At 42.5% G+C, this 20523-nt stretch overlaps 1 protein-coding gene across 6 annotated transcripts in view; it reads right to left on the bottom strand.

Annotated features, from left to right (window-relative positions):
* Positions 1-3647: 3647 nt before the first annotated feature.
* The window catches only part of ST7 (suppression of tumorigenicity 7), a 100217-nt gene continuing 83341 nt past the window's right edge, over positions 3648-20523 (bottom strand). For 4 of the 6 annotated variants that reach the window (XM_083182796.1, XM_083182798.1, XM_083182802.1 and 1 more), the window contains exons 11-15: positions 18991-19093; positions 17614-17764; positions 7507-7599; positions 5400-5539; positions 3648-4187 (exon numbers count right to left, since the gene is read on the bottom strand). In XM_083182796.1, coding sequence (XP_083038922.1) covers positions 4092-4187; positions 5400-5539; positions 7507-7599; positions 17614-17764; positions 18991-19093 — 583 coding nt within the window. In that variant the 3' untranslated portion in view covers positions 3648-4091. The remainder of the gene's footprint in view (positions 4188-5399; positions 5540-7506; positions 7600-17613; positions 17765-18990; positions 19094-20523) is intronic. The other 2 variants (XM_083182799.1, XM_083182800.1) reach the window with 1 other exon arrangement.

Here is a 20523-nt window from a genome sequence, read left to right as displayed (position 1 = left end):
GATGCAATACGTTTTTTTATTGTACAAGCACCCTGATGGGTCCTTACAATGTTAAATGCCCCCCATTGTCAACGCCACCCCCAGGATCGACGCCAACCCGAAGTGTGGCGAGCGCAGTGAGCCCGTGAGGGGCGGCGGTACGCGTCCTCCGACCTTTTCATACCCCCACTATCCACGTCGGCGTGGAGTTGATTTTAGATAGTGTGGCGAGCGCAGCGAGTCACCGAGCCTGAAGTGTGTATTGCGCTAGTCACGTGTATTGCGCTCGCCACGCTTCGGGCTCAGTGGCTCGCTGCGCTCGACACACTATCTAAAATCAATTCCACGCCAACGTGGATAGAGAGGGTAGTGGATAGTGGGGGTATCAAAAAGGTCAGAGGACGCGTACCGCCGCCGCTCGCCACGCTTCGGGTTGGCAGTGATCCTGAGGGTGGCGTTGACAATGGGGGGGGTTCTGGAATTCAACATTGTAAAGACCCATCAGGGTGGTTGTACAATAAAAAATTGTATACCATCGCATTTTATGCCATTGTATGGCATATGATGCGATATGATATTTTATTGTACAATATCGCATCCCATTGTATACCATATTTAGTCTTATGGTATTCGATGCAATGGGTGCCGTGCTAGGAAACAAGTACCAAATCTTACTAGCGTATGGGCACCTTTAAACTTGTGTGGTGGGTAACAGCAGAGGCTAATCTCACTTTCTTTCACCCAGTACCCTGTAGTGCAGGTAATAATCCAAGCCAATTATGGAAGCATAGAACAGGAGTAGCCAACGCCAGCCCTCGGGATCTACCAACAGTTAAGTTTTCCAGGTGTCCTCATAGAGGCCCTTATTCTGATCGGTGCAGTGTGCAGTGAATATCTAATGAGCAGCTCCCCGCCCCCATGACATCGTGTAAAAAGAAAAAAATATATATCGAAATAGCATGCCCCTTCACAAAATAAATTACTGATTTTTTGACACCAAAAAAACAAAAACCTGTATTTTAAAAGAACACATTTCAATTCACCTTTAAAAAAAAGTTGAATGCAAAACAGCGAATCATGGCAAAAATCAGTTCTCCATCCTAGCATCGAATATACTCTCGGCGAATCAGTGAAGACCCCATTGAAATACACCAGCGAATTGCAGCGAGCATGAAACGGAGAACTGGCCGGCATTCACTGTTCGCTTTCGGCGAACAGTGAACATTGAATAGGGGGAATCAGATTTTCAGTAAGAAAAGATTCATCACAGAGAGAGAAACAGCCCGATTCGAAAAAAAAAACCTGGTGAATCGGGAGCATTGAATACTGCCCAGAGTCTCACAGGACCTGGTGTACCGAGAGGGGCTTTTTGCTGCAACTATAGCAATGATGTAGGACACATCTGTCACTGCTAACTACAACTCTATCTTCCCAAGAATCCTGCTTTTTCTGTCTCCTGTAAGGGAATCTTCGGATATTTACAAACCAAAAGTTGTTAATGTACTGTAGGGATGGAAATATAAAAACACACAATTCCTGTTTATAAAGTGTATTTTATTTTCTGCAATCATAAGAGTGGTGTTGCTGGGAGACTTGAATGACAAATACACTGCATCATCAAACTCACCTGGTTTGTTTTTCTCTCTTCCTGTTTGTGACTTAACAATTACAGTTTCTCCTCACAGAATCACAAGTAAAGTAATTAGCTCCACCTGTGGATCTTTGAAAATGTGTTAGTCAGTAATGAGTGCACCTGTATATCTGCGAGGTGATCTGGAAAACGTGAACTGTTGGTAGCTCTCGAGGACTGGAGTTGGCTACCCCTGCTCTATAGCATGAATTTACTGACAACAAATTTGTAAAAAAGGACACTGATATGTGATGGAGCAGGGGTGGCCAAACCTGTCCTCAAGATCTACCAGTAGGAATGAATGCAGAAAGTTTTAAAATGTGACAGTTAGTAATGACTACAGCTGTGCACCAGCTAGGTAACCTGGAAAACGTGGACCGTTGGTAGATCTCGAGGACCGGTTTGGCCACCCCTGTGATGGAGTCTTACCCGCAACAAATGGAATGCCTTCATTTATTAAAAGTTTGAGATTCTGGTACTTTCCATTGTTGTTTGTTCATTGAAGAATTTTATGAACATAACCGTCAAAATATAATAGTAACAGAACACCACTTTGTGCTAGCGATAATAGTTCTTGTGCACACAACTGCAGTTACATGGATGTGTCATTTGAAATAAATATGGAAAAATTAGTATATATGCTATTCATTGCCTTATAGTTATGGAAATCAGTATTTCAAAACAGAAACATGACAAAAACTATCTGTATTTAATCCCATAATGAAAGGACAAAAAAAAGATTTTACCACTTCATTATAAAGACAGATGTGTCTTCATCTAGCCTTTTTTATTTTTATTACTACTATTATTATTATCATCAGGCTATCCACAAGTGCATTAAAAAAGCACATATTCTCTACAAAAAGACACAGGTTCAGAGGTTCAGGTTTTGCTGGAAAACAGGGCTGCTTTCTGACATTTCACACACCGGACAGCAAATAGATGGACAAACTTTGTCCAACTTTTGCTGGGCACCAGTGCCTTTCACATGCACCTGTTTTTAGCGGAATTTAATGGTGTTACAGATCAGGCTGGTGGACTAATGTTTTAGATTAGAAGCCTGGCGTGGCCATAACCGGATAGAGGTGAAATAGCCCTTGCAATATCCCAAATAAGAAATGGCTGTGGTGTAATATTAAGGCAAACTGGCCCTTGGTTAGCCAATTATCAGCAATCATGGGTAGGATCTTATTCTGATTGCCGGGCAAGGCTGTGAATTTTACAGCCTTGCGGGTCCCCCAGATCCCCCCCCTCGCAATCCCCTGCACAGCTACGAATGGATGATTTGCATAATCATCCATTCGCAGCCTTGGGTGCGGGGGAGAAATCATTCGATGGTCGGCAACCATCAAATGATTTCTCCAGCGCTCACAGATCTGAGACACCTCTGTGTTGTCTCAGATCTCAGAGCGCCCTGTGCGGGAAGTGGGCGGGCATCTGACATCTGCTGACTTCAGCTGCCAGCCCCCCGCTAGGTGCAAGCGGGATAGCAAACATACAGTTCACCATGCCCGCTCGCACAAAGCATCTGCACATGTGCATATCTCCACATGTGCAGATGCTAAAAACCGGTCCCCTGTTTCAACCCGCAGGGGACCACTTCTACTAAAATAGCCCCCTTAGTGTGAGAAAAAGCCACAGCTGCTGTATCATTGCACTCTGTGTACAACCTGATACAGAGCACAAGTGTTACATACTGTACAACGTTAATCTGGGTAGTGTCATGAAGAAGGGGCTGTGGTAATATAGTAAACCAACACATATGTACTAGTAGTGTTTATTACGTCTTTCTTGGGTTATTAAGAGGTTGAATGACTTGCAATATCCTTCCTGGTGAAACGTACTCTATGAATAAAATTGACATATTAAGATTATTTTTCCCTTTCTACACATCATCCATAAGACCACAATACTTTGCATGTAGGAATTGGTGTTTATAGAAGTCATAAAAACCAAGAGAGGCTTAGAGAACGTCCTGCTCTGTGGTCTGAGACGCACTAGAAAATGGCAGTAGTGTAACAGAGAAACGCATCAGTCCTCATGAATAACCATTTATTTTGGTACGGTGCTGCTAGCAAGGCCGTCATGTGATGCAGCAGATGGCCCCAGTATGTGAGTTTGTCAAATGTGGTTTAACTTCTGTGAAGTAACTTTTTACATACAGTTGGTTGGTACCAAGTTTCACTCTACATTGAGCTTCAATATGGAAGGAGTAACTTCATACCATGAAAACCACCTCTGCAGGAAACAATGCTGCCACGTACAAAACTTTATTTTAAAGAATTGTTTTTTTGTTTGTTTGTTTTCTTGTCCCCCGAAGGTAAAATATAATTCACCAGAACATCATGTTTATCCCATTTACAACAAAACCAGTTTGTATAGGAGAACAGACAGTCTATTTGTTTTTTAGATAACTGTTCTTTTTGAATTCATGCTTTGTTGTTGGCAGCCATGATGGTAATCTTGAAATGCCGCAAGAGTCTCAAATCCGTGTGAGTTGGTGCCATAAACTGGAAGGGAGTATGCTTTCAACTTTCTCCATTACAAAGTTTAAAGGTGCAAAAAGAGTGCTCAGGAACTGTGAAGGAAGAACAGAAAACATTTACCATCAGTTCACCAGTAATCTGCCAGGCAATGTATTCAGAGACATGCTCCAGAGCAAGTGCATACAACATAGTCTTGTGCTCAAGAATCTCAAGTTCCAGAATATTCAGTTAGACAAGCCTTTCCTATTCTGCCAATGTAAATGATATCTACTGTACTCATAGGGGACTCTGGTGTCGCTCAATTCTGGGCCTCATTAGTCATCTTGCTTTCTGAAGTTCCTGTCATGTCACCTTTTGTATAGGCTGAAATATAACTTGACATATGACAGGAATATTTGGGGATCCCTCTCTGGAGATTTTTGAATAAAGGAGCTCATAGGTTTCCAAGTATCTATAGATGTGGGTTTGCCTATTGGGCAGAAGCGCCGTAAAGTTTCACTTTCTTCAACTTGATGCAACTTTTGAAAATGTCAAATGAATTGTTAATATATGTTGCATGTTATATTAATGAATAAATAATATATGTTATGGTTATAAGTGACAATTATTGTGCTCTTTATGAGGTTATTAGTAACCCTCTGCGTATGAATTACGTCTCTTTTACATAGTTTGATATTCCAGGTGACAGACTATACCCTAGTAAATAAACTAAAGCTATTCCTGCTACAAATAAATATTGTGGGAATGAAATAAATTTAATTTTAAACAAAATTTATTAAATGACTGGTCTGGGACAAAGTAATGCTGCTTTCACACCGCAAAACCTGCTTAGACCCGGTATTTAAACGGGTCTTAAAACCGGTCAAAGCAGGCTTAATGCCCCCTTTAGACCACACATAAACCCGGTATTAAACCGGGTCTAAACAGGTTTTCTTGTGTGAAAGCAGCAAGCTGCTACCCCCCGCTCCCTCCTACCTGGGCAGCGCAGCGGTGGGAAGGGAATGAACGCGCTGGCGGGCAGGGGTCCCTGCAGTGTATGTTAGATCAGTGTTGGCCGTCCCTGCAGCGGATGGGAACTACTAGTTCCCATCTGCTGCAGGGACCCCGCTGCTGATCTCACATATGCTACGCTGCAGGGACCCCCTGCCCGCCAGCGCGATCATTCCCTTCCCTCCGCTGCGCTGCCCAGGTGGGGGGAGGATGCCTCATTGGGGGGGATGCCTCCAGGGGGTGCGGTCTGAAAGGGGCATAAATGCAATATTTGACCAACTAGAACATGTACCTATGAAGAAAAATATACTCACAGCTTTAGCAAAAACTCCCATGAGCTCTGGGAACTGGTGTGTGAGGAGAGCCAACATGGCTGTGAAGGAGCACAAACCGGCTGTGAAGAGTATGAAGAAAGGAAGCTCTTTCTTTGGATATACTGAGACTTCATGGAATGCTACAAGAGAAGAAGAAGTAGTTTGTATGATGGTAGCCATAGAAAATGGAGCATGGTAAAAAGGCTGGGTGACTATTCCTGTGCCATTACAGCATAGTGGTCTACTATTGAAAAAGCATCCCTAAGCAGTTAGAAGGGTTAACCCTATAAGCCCCAAGGTTTTGCTGGTGCACAAGAGTGCTTGCTGCGTCATAGGGCAGCAAGCTATTTTGTGTGAATTCTGTTGAAACCAGACCGTGAAGGGTGCGAGATTGTTTTCCGGCATTTAAGCGCTGCAGCAAGGGCACTATACCCTTCACATTTAATAAGATCCACACCAAAATTGTATATATTATATATCTAAATATCTCATTCACATACACTTAGGTGTCCATGGGAAGCTGGTTTAGTAAAGCAGGCCACATATCTAAGCTGAAGTATGCAGCCATCATATAGGCAACTGCTATGCCAGTGTTTTTCAACCACTGTGCCGTGGCACACTAGTGTGCCTTGAGCTGTTCTTAGGTGTGCCCATAGATCTAGAGATGCCCAAACTAGTTTACAGCAATCACCAGTTCAACTGCTATTTATTGGTCTCTACTTTTCATGTAAAGGGCCAATGTATTTTAGTTTGCTACCGGTGTGTTTGTTTTTTATATGGGGCCAATAGATTTTTTTTTTCTGTGGGGGCCAATGTGTTTTGACCTGTGGGGATCTCATGGTGTGCCTTGGCAATTTTGAAATCGTATTTGGTGTGCCACAAGGTAAAAAGGTTGAAAATCACTGTGCTATGCCATAGTATGTAATCACTATGACAATTTCTAGGTCAGCCTGCATATGGTGAGGACTTATTGCTGGCACAGAGTGTGCCCAAAATGTGCACATACTGCTGAAACTAAAGCCTGTGTGATACCTTTAAAAAATATGTCTAGTGTGTATGCTCCATGCCGCTAACAATGTGTGTGCCTCACTAAGTAGTCAAAACATCTAACCAACCGCAGATCGTCACAATTCCTCTCTCCTACGCACTGCAGTTCAGATCGCAATTCCTCTCCTACGCACTGCAGTTCAGATCGCAATTCCTCTCCTACGCACTGCAGTTCAGATCGCAATTCCTCTCCTACGCACTGCAGTTCAGATCGCAATTCCTCTCCTACGCACTGCAGTTCAGATCGCAATTCCTCTCCTACGCACTGCAGTTCAGATCGCAATTCCTCTCCTACGCACTGCAGTTCAGATCGCAATTCCTCTCCTATGTACTGCAGTTCAGATTGCAATTCCTTTCCTATGCACTGCAGTTCAGATTGCAATTCCTTTCCTATGCACTGCAGTTCAGATTGCAATTCCTCTCCTATGCACTGCAGTTCAGATTGCAATTCCTCTCCTATGCACTGCAGTTCAGATTGCAATTCCTCTCCTATGCACTGCAGTTCATCACAGTTCCTCTTATCTTTGCAGAGCAGCTTGATACACAGTTCTCTCCTAAGAACAGCGCCACTCATTACTCAATTCTTCTCTCCTATGCACTGCAGCTCATCACGCAATTCCTCTTCTATGCATTGCAGCTCGTCATGCAATTCTTTCATCCTATGCACAGCAGCATTTCACTCATTTCCTATGCACATCGTAGCTCGTCAAGCAATCTTCTAACCCGCCACAGCACTGCAGCTTGTTGGCTGGATTGAACCAAAATAAATCATCCTGTTCCTCAATGGATGGTATATAACCTTCACTTTCTGCAAATATATATACTGTATATTTTTTGGGGGGTTGTAAAACATTGCTTTTTAAAAGTAGACATAGTAATGAGGATGGTACAGTGTACATCTCAAAATGGTATTTGTTGCTTTTCTACAGAAGTCCTCATTGGACGATTCACCCTATATACACATTAGAACACTGTATATGTGGAATGTTGGTTACAGTCATTAACCTTTCTTCCTTTTATGGTACGATTGTGCCACTTGCCAAGATAATTGTGTACTCACATGGAAGTAATTCTCTGTCTGCCGTTTCTGTACAGATGGGATATGGATAGAAAAGGTGCCCTTTTTCCAATGGATAAGGAATCATTCTGAATGCTATAAACAAAGCAAAACATATTTGTAACTCCTAAAGATATCTAGAATTAGATGTAAAATGATTTCCTAAAAAGCAGTCAAGCATGTGTTATTAGGTAGTTGTGTCCCCGTGCAGTATGGCTCACAACCTCAATTTAAAAAGCGTCAGAAAGCGCACTTTTATCCCAACAAACATTGCGCCCATCTTTGCACTGTGTAAATAAGAACATTAATAAACAGGCACAGCTCAGGAAGAAGGGACACACAGTACCCCTCTTACACTCTTGTAGAATGACGTTGGGGCCTATGAGCTTACCACAGACTTGAGCTTGCTTCCATGACTTTATGTCTGCAGTACAAGGCATTTTCTATTGCAATCTATCACCATTAGAGAAGAAGGGAAATGCTGGCTAGTGAGTACACAGCTAAGACACTGGAATTCTCATTGTTGCATCCTTAAACAATACCAGTTCCAGGTCTGGTATGTGATGTATTACCATACAGCCTGTCAACACACACATTTGTTTCATCCTTAATATGAAGGGCCGTAAGAACCCAAAATACCCAGATTCATAGGGAATGTCCGAGACCTACAAACACATGGCATTTATTTTGGTGCATAAATCATAGGCGTCTGAAGTATATGTAGATGATAAAAACAGCATGTATAGGATTTGGTCATTTCCAGCTAGGTAATCCTGCAGAGAAGTTGTATTATGTTGACGAGATACAATGTTACATTATACTGGTGGGACAGCCCTGTATATCTGCTATCCCATCTCACGCAGCAAAACACCACAAGAACACGGCCTTCAAAGTCACATTGTTCTACTCAGATATTTACTGTTTCAAGTAGTGCTATAACTTATCATGTGAGTGATGTTCGCACTGTAATCGCAGTTCAAGGAACAAATGACATCACACTGAAATTGAAGACAGACGCTGAGAAGTCAGCGACTCTATTTTCAGATCTCACGGTCAAGAAACGTTTATTTCTACTTCCCACTGCAAGTCCAATATTCATCTGCTGCTTTGTCTTACTGAATTACGCATTCGCCAAGATCGACCTCTGTAGGCTGCAGACTGTGTGTGTGTGTGTATAGAGCTCACCACAATGGAAGCAGCCATTTCATGGCTTTCCACATAGATAACTAGCATTATTAGCCCAGAGAAGATAATGTATATAAGTTCAAAATTGCTACCGACTTCTGTAAATTTTTGGCCCATGCAAATATTGTCATCATTTACTTATGGAAATTAACCTAATTCTGGGCAAGGAGAGGTCTAGGAGGCCATACATTAAACACCTTAAGTTGTCACAGAGTAAAGCCAGTTTGTACAAGAGTTGTTATGGCTCATTTCTTTTTATATATCATTTCCTTGCACCCCTGGAATGAGCTGGTTCTTGTGAGTGTACTTTGGAGGACAGAGAAAGAGTATCTTTTTTTGGTGCACCAGAAGAATTATATTAATAAAACATGACTTTTAATGAATTTATTTAAAATAGTTGCGAAGATTAATAAAAAACACAGACGAAACATGAGACAACATATAGTGATTTCAAAAGGATATAAATCCTCACCTAGTGGGACCCCACTGCACACTGTCCCTTAATTATTTTATAATAGTTTGTCTTAATGAGGCACGGTGGAATTGACTTTGTTATGTTACTATGTCACAGTTTGCATAATACGTGGATGACCCAGGATTGTTACAAATTTGAAACAGTATGTCAGTAAGATCCCGGGGCTCTCTATGCAGCCGCTGGCAAGCGCTTGAACACTGATGTGATACCGTTTCAGCGCCGCCGCTGACTTGCTGGAGCCAGTGGTTCCACAGCCTGCGTTCAGCCCGCAGAGCTGAGTCAAAGGTGTGCCTGTAAGCACTCCCTCGCTCGTGCGGGTTAGAAGAGACAGGAAGACGCACGGCTCTGGCGCCAGAGACCGTGTCAGTGTACTGCTGGGGACCGTGTCCAACGGAAACCCCAATCCGGCCAACAACAGATCAAAATGCAATTGTAAGGGGGAAGGGAGAGTGGGGTTTAAACACACTAGGTGTGTAGTGAGTCAAGCGTACGCTTTCGCAAAAGCTTCTTCAGGACCGTCCTGAAGAAACTTTTGTGAAAGCGTACGCTTCACTGACTACACACCTAGTGTGTTTAAACCCCACTCTCCCTTTCCCCTTACAATTGCATTTTGATCTGTTGTTGGCCGGCGTAAACGATGGGGTTTCCATTGGACACGGTCCCCAGCAGTACACTGACACGGTCTCTGGCGCCAGAGCTGTGCGTCTTCCTGTCTCTTCTAACCCGCACGAGCGAGGGAGTGCTTACAGGCACACCTCTGACTCAGCTCTGCAGGCTGAACGCAGGCTGTGGAACCACTGGCTCCAGCAAGTCAGCAGGGGCGCTGAAACGGTATCACATCAGTGTTCAAGCACTTGCCAGCGGCTGCATAGAGAGCCCCGGGATCTTACTGACATACTGTTTCAAATTAGTAACAATCCTGGGTCATCCACGTATTATGCAAACTGTGACATAGTAACATAACAAAGTCAATTCCACCGTGCCTCATTAAGACAAACTTTTATAAAATAATTAAGAGACAGTGTGCAGTGGGGTCATACTAGGTGAGGATTTATATCCTTTTTAAATCACTACATGTTGTCTCATGTTTTGTCTGTGTTTTTTATTTATCGTCGCAACTATTTTAAATAAATTCATTAAAAGTCATGTTTTATTAATATAATTTTTCTGGTGCACCAAAAAAAGACACTGTTTCTCTGTCCTCCAAAGTACGCTTATTCCGTGTCTGTGGTAGCACACCCTCGCATTAATAAATATTAATTGATTATATTGTATAAGGAGGGTCCACCCGTACAAAATAAAATTTCATTTCTGTGCGACTGACAAAGCTCTCCCCAACCTCTCTGGTTCTTGTGAGTGAAAGCCACATGCAAATAGTATACTGGGGCAGACGTATTAAGCCTTGCAAAGAGATAAACTGGAGATAAAGTGGAAAGAGATAAAGTACCAGCCAATCAGCTGTGTTTGAAATATGACAGTTGAGAGTTGATTGCATACCTCCCAACATGACCCTCTCCAGGAGGGACACATTGCTCTGCTCCTGGACTTCCCTCTTTATGTATGATTGCCATCACCTGTGTTGAAGCACCTTTCTTATCAATTAACCTGTTCAACACAGATGGAGGTAATCATACATTAAGGGGAGAAGTGCTGGAGCATAGCATTGTGTCACTCCTGGGGTCATGTTGGGAGGTATGTGATTGGCTGGTGTGTTATCTCCTTCCACTTTATCTCTTCAATGGAGTTAATACATCTGCCCCAATGAGACGTACAATGCATGGAACTAAAAGGTCCTATCTTCCCAAGGATACCCAGTGCAGAGAATCCAGACCACCACTTAGAGTTAATGTAGAGAGTTAAAAGAAAACTATTCCAGCGAGTCAAAAACAAAAGCTTCATGACATACACACACTGATATTCATGTAATATACATTTTTATCAATAATATACATCTTGACTTCTCAAATCGCACCACAATATTTACATTGACATTGTTATTATTAACTGGATAAGGAACAGATAAAAATTAGAAAAACTACTATTTTGGAACACTTTGTCAGGTCACTATCTATTTTGCCCAATGTTGCAGGGTCTGTTTTCCATGTATTTCACATTCCCATCTTTCTCCCCCTCTTCCCCAGTTTCTCTCTACTGCTTCCCTCCCATTGTCTCAACTTACACCTGTTTCTCCCTCTTTTCCTACATCTCACTCTTCATCCCATCTCTTGCGTTCTCTCTTTCTCCTGTCCTATTCCTTTTCTCTCTCTGTCTGCTTTATTCATTTAGTGTGTTTTAGAATCTGTTTCCTGTGAGCAGCTCTTACTGATCATGTTCGGGACAGTACAGTACATGATCAGTGAGAGCTCATTTAGTGAAATGGGTCCTTTCTTAGACAATCCAATTGGATAGCCTGATTAAAAAAAGAAGGAAAAATAGCAAAAAAATGCACTTTTCTGTTCCGATGTTTTACTGGGGGAAACTGGATAACTCCCTTCAGGTTTGTTTTTTGCTCTAATTCTAGATTCAACATTCTCACAATGGCACACTAAAGAATAAAGATAATAATATGTGCCCCTCAGGGAGAGGCTGCCATAGATAAACAGCAGAAGCTGTAAAATGCTGATATGCCAATGACATTAAACGGGTGTGGGAAAACAGGTAGACATCAAAAAGGCTGACAACCATTAGGTCAACAAGAAGGTTGATATGCAGAAAGGTCGACATAAGCGTTAGGTAGACAGTCAAAAGCTCGACATGGGGTTTTTAAAAATTTTCTTGTTCAAAATGCCAACATGGACACTAACATTTTGCATCTAGTTTGCTACTAGTCTACCCGCAAGGCCTTGGTGTAAGAGAGCCGCCCGTGGTGGAGGGTGTGCCGCACAGGTCATGCGTATGGAACATAGAGCCGAGGTATGTGTGATTCTGGTACACATTAGGCTGCAGGAGTATAATGACCTGGCTGGGTATGGGTCATTAGGTTTACACATGAAACGGGTTGACATGGTAAAAGATCCATGAGTTGTTCACTTTTTTTGTGTCTAGGTCAACGTGTACACTGTATAAGTGTATCCTCCTCTAATGCATGTACAGATGGAGCCTTCTCTGGATAGCCATGGTGAGCCAAGGCCTATTGTTCTCAGCTTCTATACAATACATAGTAGGGGATTAGCAGAAGATTACGTCCGACAGCTCTGGGTCACTTAATCCTAATAAAGGGCTAGATGAGGTTGGTTCTATCTGTAGACCTTTTCTTGTGCCAACCAAATGACTGTTGACCAATAGTGGTCGACCTAATGTCTACCGCATAATGACCTGGCCATGGGTAGTGAACAGTGTATGGTCAACAGGGATTCAGTATTAAATCCCGGCGGTCAGGATCCCGGCGTTCAGAATCCCGATCGTCGAAATCCCGACAAGGGGGGACGTGGATCACCCCCACTTGCGGGCTCGCTGCGCTCGCCACGCAGCGGGCCTGGTGCCTCGCTACGCTCGGTACGCTAATTTATTCTCCCTCCAGGGTTGTCGTGGACACCCACGGAGGGAGAAAGTGTCGGGATTTCGGCGATCGGGATTCCAGCGTCGGGATTCTGAACGCCGGGATTTACACTGCATCCCGTCAACAGAACTCTCTGGTGGTAGTCAACGCTGTGAATAGGAGGAAAATTCCCAAAAATGCATTTAAGAATAAACAAGGTGCGGCTAGGTCACACCAGGAGATGGAGGCGCTGCAGCTCAGACCAGTGCCACCTGGGGAAGGACCTGTACAACAGTCTGGGGAACAGCAGACACTGCCCAGCAACTGTAAAAATAAAATAAAAAAGAACAGCACAGAGGAGAAAAACGGGGCAGGGTTTATACATTGTCGGAAGAATGGGATGTGATCTACAGAGAGCTGCCTCCTAAGATGAAAGAAAGCCTACTGGCACCGCATTGACTACTTCTAAAGGAGACCAGCACTGTGCTCTCACAATGCTAGCACGTGTCTTATTAATAATATTATATAAAATGACTCAAGGCTTTCTCTAATGTCTCCGTATGCGTTACAATGATATTTTGAGGGGCATACAGCAATGCTATAGTGTGCCCACAGCTGTAATTCCCATGAAGGTCTGAATATCACAGCACTGCAAACACCACAAGTATCCATGCGGTCTAACTATCCTGCACAATTCAATGCATCACCAGCATAAGAGTACCACTATCTATAGCATTTACATTCGCTCACAGGGGAACATATGGAGGGAATGCAAGTTGGGGGATGTGATAGAGAGGACAGCGGTGTCAGCATCCAATGCATAGTGCCTGCTCACTATGCCACCCGCTTGCCACTATAGACATTACCCACACAGATGTGCATTCAAATAACAGGCCATCTCAAACTGAGGGCATCTCTGATGATATGCCCTCAGTAATGCCAGCATCAAGTGTCGTAAGTTGGTGCTATAGATGGCAGAGCCATGAATCAAACAGAGAAGATACAGAGGGGATCTATAGAGGTAGAGGTCATGTTCACACCCAGTTAGAAATCTACATACACGGCTTGGCTGCCTTGTCATAGTATTTAGTAGTGCAAGCTTTGGCAGGTTATAGGGATGGGGACATTTCAACCAAATACAGTAATGATGTGTCTTTTTAGTTTTAAATAACAATGTACAAAGAATATAAAGTCTATAAATATATGCGCCACAGCTTCTAAACAGTTTCAGTGCGCATACATAGTTACATAGTAGATAAGGCTGAATAAAGACTTGCGTCCATCTAGTTCAACCTACGTTTTAAATAGCTTATCCCTTGTAAAAGACAGAATATGGTTCTTAATAGTACCCCTGTGTGTCAGCAAACATGTATAATTATTATTATTCTACTGAAATGTTACCTTGAACAGTGACCCGTGGAACACTATCCTACTCTATTGTAGCAGATGTATGGTCACAGGACAATATATAAAACAGCCATATCATGGATCACTGTGTTACATATACTTCAGTGCAGGGAACATGTAACAGTTTAAGATGGGACATCACCATCTGGTGGTGATATATGTGCACTGGTGGCAATGATCTTTAGGAATGTTTTGTAAATGGCTTATTATATGTCCTGGTCATTCTCATTATTAGCTGAGCTCATTCTACAAATAAACCTACTCTAAAACATACAGAGCCTCAATATATAGTCACATTTACCTGATGAACGTACAAACATACTGTATGAGTAAAACCTCAGTTATATATCTGGACATTTATGGAAAGTTAAAATCCAGGAAGAAATTAATATTGTCAATACCATGCACTTAAGGGACATAAAGCCCATGAGAAGATGTAATCACTCTCCTCATGCTGAATCATTTAATGGCTGGATCACTGCTGCTATGGCTTAGAAAAGTGTTTCCCAACCCTGGTCCTCAAGTACCCCCAACCATAGTTGCCTACCCTCCTGGATTCTGCAGGAGACTCCCTGAAATAGTAGCAATCTCCCTCTCTCCCTCATTAGTCTAGCAATCTCACTCATTTCACCTAGCCCACATTACACTGTTAAATTTTTGGGGAAAAAAGGAATGAGAGATAAATACATTTACATTGAATCATCAGCGCCATTTCCCAGCACTTTCCCAAGTATAGTAGCTCTTACTAACCGCTTTGGGGCTCATCTACATTTGAATTTGTAATTTTAAAAGATTCCTCTCAGATGTAGCAGTACACACCCACGCTTCTAGGTGCCACGTTCAATCTTTTTTCACTATCTCTCCATATATGGAACTAAAAACACCCTTTGGGTGGAGCATGACACGCCCCCTCAATGGGGTGCTATGCAAAATTCTACTACCAACTATAATCTCCCTGAAACTAGTTTTTAAAAGTAGGCAAGTATGCCCCCAACAGTGCATGTTTTCCAGGTCACCCGGGAGGTGCACTCATTATTCAGACACATTTTTAAAGATCCACAGGTGGAGCTAATTATTTTGCCTATGATTCTGTGTGGAGACCTGGAAAATTAGCACTGTGGGGGTACTTGAGGACCAGGGTTAGGAACCACTGGCTTAGGAGATAAATGCTATGGTCATTTACTGTACCAACATTTTGTAGCCAAGTTTTTAGTTTGTCAACCTCCAGAAAGTTGACAGCACAAATTCAGCATGGTCTGCATTTCAACATTGGGGATGGTACCAAGTACAGAATGTTGACATTGATAATGTCCACACTGGCTTTTCAGAGTTAGGCTGCTGTTTGGGTTAGTCAGAGTAAGATTGAGTGGTAAATCCCACCATTGACATTCACGGGTTTGGTATAGGGTTCCGACAGTCATTAGCCTGACGTCGGGATCCCGACTGGCCGGACTCAGACAGCATGGCGAGAGTAAAAAATCCCCTTGCGGGCTCGCTGCACTCGCCACGCTGCGGGCACGGTGGCTCAGTACGCTCACCACCTATTCTATTCTCCTTCTATGGGGGCCGTGGACCCCCACGAGGGAGAATAGCCGGTGGCCGCCGGGAACGCGTCTGTCAGTGTTTTAAACCGTTGGGATACCGATGTCGGGTAAATGACTATCGGGATCCGTCACCCGACATTCACAATGTTGGCAGTGAGTCAGTGTTGATATTGTGAATTTCAATATTTGAAATGTTGGCATTCTAAGAGACAACAAAATATGCCACACCCTGTTATTTTACTATACTTTGATAACAAGTTCATAAGCTGCAATGAATTAATCTGAATGCTACATAAGGAACACTCGCTATGACGCATTTCAGGTCAACATATGGCCAATAAAATCTTCAGATAGAATTGCTGAAATTACCAACCAGTTACAGGGGTCTATGTGCTAAGCCCTGACAAGGGATAAAGTGGATGGAGATAAAGTACCAACCAATCAGCTCCTGTCAAGTTATAGGCGGTGTTTGAAAAAGCACTGGTTGATTGGTACATTGGGCGGGATGTATTAAAATACAGTGGCGTCTGCGGTGGCCAGCTTTAAGAAGCCCATAGGCTTCTATAGGGTACTGCCATCCAAAAGTAGCGATACCCTGGGTGGCGCAAACGCAGCAGTCGGGTCTTAGTACATTTGAAAATGCTGTAAACCCCCAAAAACAGGGGTTTTACCACATTTCTCCCTTAGTACATCCCGCCCTGTATCTCCAGTGTAAAGGGCCACCGGAGGAATGCAGTGGTAGAGGATCAAGCTTAGAGGAATGGTCAGCCTCCAGAGTTGGCATGGCCAGCCACCACAGAAGCTTTTCAGCATGCATGGTCTGGGCCCTTCGATAAATATGCTGTAGTCCATGCATGATAAGGTACAAGAATAATAATAGCTATGTGTTGTAGAAAATAGGTCACAGTCCTGTGCGGTATACTGTAACATAGGTGTAATGTATAATTCAGTCTGGAGCCTGATCCCCAGAGTAGGAAGTGTGCCATCAAGCAATGAGGCCCCCCTTAGCGTTTCCCCTGTACCCTTGTGGGCCAGTCGAATGCGGTGTATCTCACTCCACTTTATCGCTCTAAGGCTTAGTACATAGATTATTTGTCACAGCTTTTTTAACACACTGTGGAGTCTAATATCTTTTCACAGATCTTCAAGCACTGAATAATTCTATAATAAAGGAAACCTGACTAAACAAGCACACAAATGGTAAATGTGAATAAGTAATTGGCCACTTTATCAGTGATAAATGCGCCCAGACACTTCCACATCATGTGAACCAGGGTACACTACAGTATCTACATTTATACTGGCAGGGGATGTGACCAATCCAGGTGACGTTCTTCTGGCTCCGGTCCCAACACATGTAACAAAGGCAGGCAAGTGGTTACGCAAGGCATGCATATCAGCTCTAGTTCTGTATCACAAGTCCAGGATTAATGTAGAAAGTGTCTAGTCCACAGCATTATAATAAACCTAAACATGTCTTCCAAGAGCAACCTGTGACAGGGCACCGGTACCAGCAACTGCACAGTTTTATCAGATTAGCTGATTATACAGTAGATCTTATTCTAACATTCTAATATCATACAAGAATGCTCTGAACATAGAACACAGCAGCAGTATAAAAATGTACAGAGATCCAATATATGCCAAATGTAACACTATACAGCAGTAAGATGTATATAAATGGTTAATGTGTGCAGAAGGTAATAATGAACAGCAGTACAGAAAAATGAACAGAGGGGTATTATATGTGTCAAGGGTAACACTGAAAAGCAATAGTACAAGATGTATTGAGAGGTCTATTGTGTCGTGAGGGTAACACTGGACAGCAGCAAGGAAAGATGCACAGAGCAGTCTAATGTATGCCAAGGCTGAAAATGAACAGCAGTAGGGAAATATGAACCTAGAGATCGAATATGTGCCAAGGGTAACACTGAACAGCAGTGGTCATAACATTTACATAGAGGTCTAATTTATTTCATTAGCTTCAAGCCAATAATCTAGGAAAAAAACTAAATACTTACTCCCTTCCCACGTACAATGTAAGAGATTTAAAGCTCCCTCCACCCTTTTCCAGTGCTGAAGGTGAAAGAAGGCGTATGCTATGGCCTCACTGTCCCCTCTCTTCAGGATGTGCTCAGGGGGTAGTATTAAACTCTTCATTTCAAGAAGATACTGCGATACACAAACAGAAGGACACAATTAGCAGCACTTACAGTACAAAAAGGTACGTGCAATAATATCTAAAGCTATTAGCTGTAAACTATATTCATTTACATTCTCTTCATGTTCAATTACAAATCAATGTAGGGCACTTTTTTTAATTAAAAATACTTATCAGAAGTTTACAATTCCGGGGCAGTCATTCCTATAACTATTTTATTTTAAATGATTGAGTTTTAGGAATGCTATAAATGAACTATAGATTCCCTTCAATAGTCAAGATGACTCTCCAATCCAGGCTGTAAGGAGAGGACATATAGGGTGATATTCAATTAGTGCCATTTTCTTTCTGACACTTAACTGAATACTGAAGGATGAATGTAATTTCGACCGAAATTCAGTGAAAAGTGTAGATTTTTCAATTGTCTGAATAGCTGTTGGAAAACAAATGGATCAGAGAATTACTTTTCCACCGGCATTGGTGGAAAAACCATCTGAAAACGGGTGCACTGAATAGGATGCTCGGATTTTTCAGCTAGACGAAATATACAGACATAATTGAATACCTCCATAGTGATTTTTAGTTGTTACCCAGAAGACAGGAAAGCTCAGATCTGTACTAATGAATAAAGGGGCATACACACGGAGCAAATGTGTGCTATTGTCTAAGCAATCTGACTAGATTGCTTAGAAAGTAAGCACAGATCTCTCCGTGTGTATGCTACAAGAGATTAAATATCTCCTGCTAACTAATTCAGTGCATGCAGTCAAAATCTAGTCAGATTGCTTAGCAAGTGACTGCAAATCTCTGTGTGTACAGAATGAGAGATACTGATTGCAATCTCTCATTCTGAACCATTACCCGCCCTTTTTTTGCTTAAGCAAAATTGCTTAGCACAAATCTCTGCGTGTGTATGCCCCTTAAGATATTATTGTTTCAAAGACACTCAAATTGAAAAAAACGTATTGGTCTGGTGGGAGAACAAGGCAAGTCCTTCTACATAGCTATTTGAATGCATCAAAAGAATGAGAACAGGTCTTTGTATATTTTCTCTTCACTTTTTCAAGGCACATGGAGAAGGAGATCACACAATAAAAATAGATCCAATGTGACAAATTGTGTTTCATAAGAAAGCACATGGCACCTAAATGGCCGTACACAGGCAATACTATCAACTCCATACCATGGAATGAATTACTACCAAGCTACAAACTGCATAACACAATTGCAGACATACTTTTGGCACATGTGGATTAAACTCCACTGCTCTGTGAATGGCCTCTACAGCATTCATTTCTGCTGTGCTGAGCCCTCGCCTTGATGCGGCTTCTGGGGAGAACCTGAAATCGAGAAGAAACAAAGATAATGGATATCACTGGAAAGATCCAAAATTACACTGGAGAAATAGAAGTGGGATGTAGTGTGGCTACTGCAATAGGAAACTAAAGTAAGTAGCTATCAGCTATGTTCCTATAATAGATACAGTACTATACTCCAGATCTCATTCTAGACGGTAAAAGAATATAGAATAGTCCAACACATATAGGGGGGTATTGTACTGGCTGATCCCCTGTAATGGTCAGTAAAGAATGGAAATGATGCTAGTGCAGGAGTAGTAGTGGAGCACTACCCTATGCTGCTCACGCACAGAAATTGCACTACTACTGTATATGGGAAATAAACCAGACCATGCAATCTCTTTCTCACCTCACACCTAACTCCAGAGCTGTACTTGGCAGGCAGACACCACAGGGAAAGCTGTGACAACCATTGCTCTGCCCTCTCAAGCTGGAGTCGCTGTGTAGGGAGGAAAGATGTTGCAGGTACTGGTCCATCTACAGGACAAAAAGAATGGGGAAAAAAAAATTACTTGTACTTCTCAGAGAGCACATGTTGCACAGATCTCACAATGCCGTCCATCCACAAAACTAACCCTCCTTTGCGCAGAACTCTGGAGACCCCAAACTCCTGCCTGTCTAATGGGGCCTACACACATGCCGATTTTGTGCCATTTTCTAAGCGATTTAGCAAGGTCGCTTAGAAACTAAGCATACATCTGTGTGTGTGTGGGGGCTAAACCGATATAGATGCGCGGCCCCGCGCGTCTAAATCGCATTAAGATGAAGAATGAGCATGTCCCATCAATCTAGCAAAATCGTTTAGCAAGACCCTGCATATCGGGCGCCTTTTGTGTGGTGTCAATCTGGCATGCTTAAATCACTAAGCAGAATCGCTGAGGCATATCGTTGACACATTTTGCACGTTCTAAGCAATATAGAGGATTTTGTGCTCAAAGGAAATCTGCTATGCTAAATCTGGCATGCTATATCTCTGGCCAAAATCGGGATGTGTGTAGGCCCTATAAGTTGATATATGTAAGAGAGTCAAACCTAGTGCTAGAACCAGCAGGAACTCAGTTCCTGAACCTCTTATTAAATATGACATAATCAGGAACTGGGTTCCTGCACCTGTTCTGGGAAAAAAATGTACTTTCCATAAAATACGTTTTATTTTATAGTCCCCTGTGAGTGCCTTTGTTTCTAAATAAAATAGATACCTACCTATCTATCCATCTATCATTGACCCAGACCTGGAGTTCCTGGACCTATTTTTCCAGAAAAATAGTACTGGTCAAACCTTTAGATTAATTTGTGACATCCTGTCACTGATCATCATAATGCTCAACTCTTTTACATCATTGTAAATGATCTCCTATTATTCCACGTTGGTGCTTTTTAACAACCTATTGTGAGACAATTCACAGCAGATT

Source organism: Crinia signifera, chromosome 4 (genome assembly GCF_055691185.1).
Source record: "Crinia signifera chromosome 4, ASM5569118v1, whole genome shotgun sequence".
Classification (NCBI taxonomy): domain Eukaryota; kingdom Metazoa; phylum Chordata; class Amphibia; order Anura; family Myobatrachidae; genus Crinia; species Crinia signifera.
Note: the sequence above shows the minus strand (reverse complement) of the source record. Positions and strands in the feature narration are given on the sequence as shown.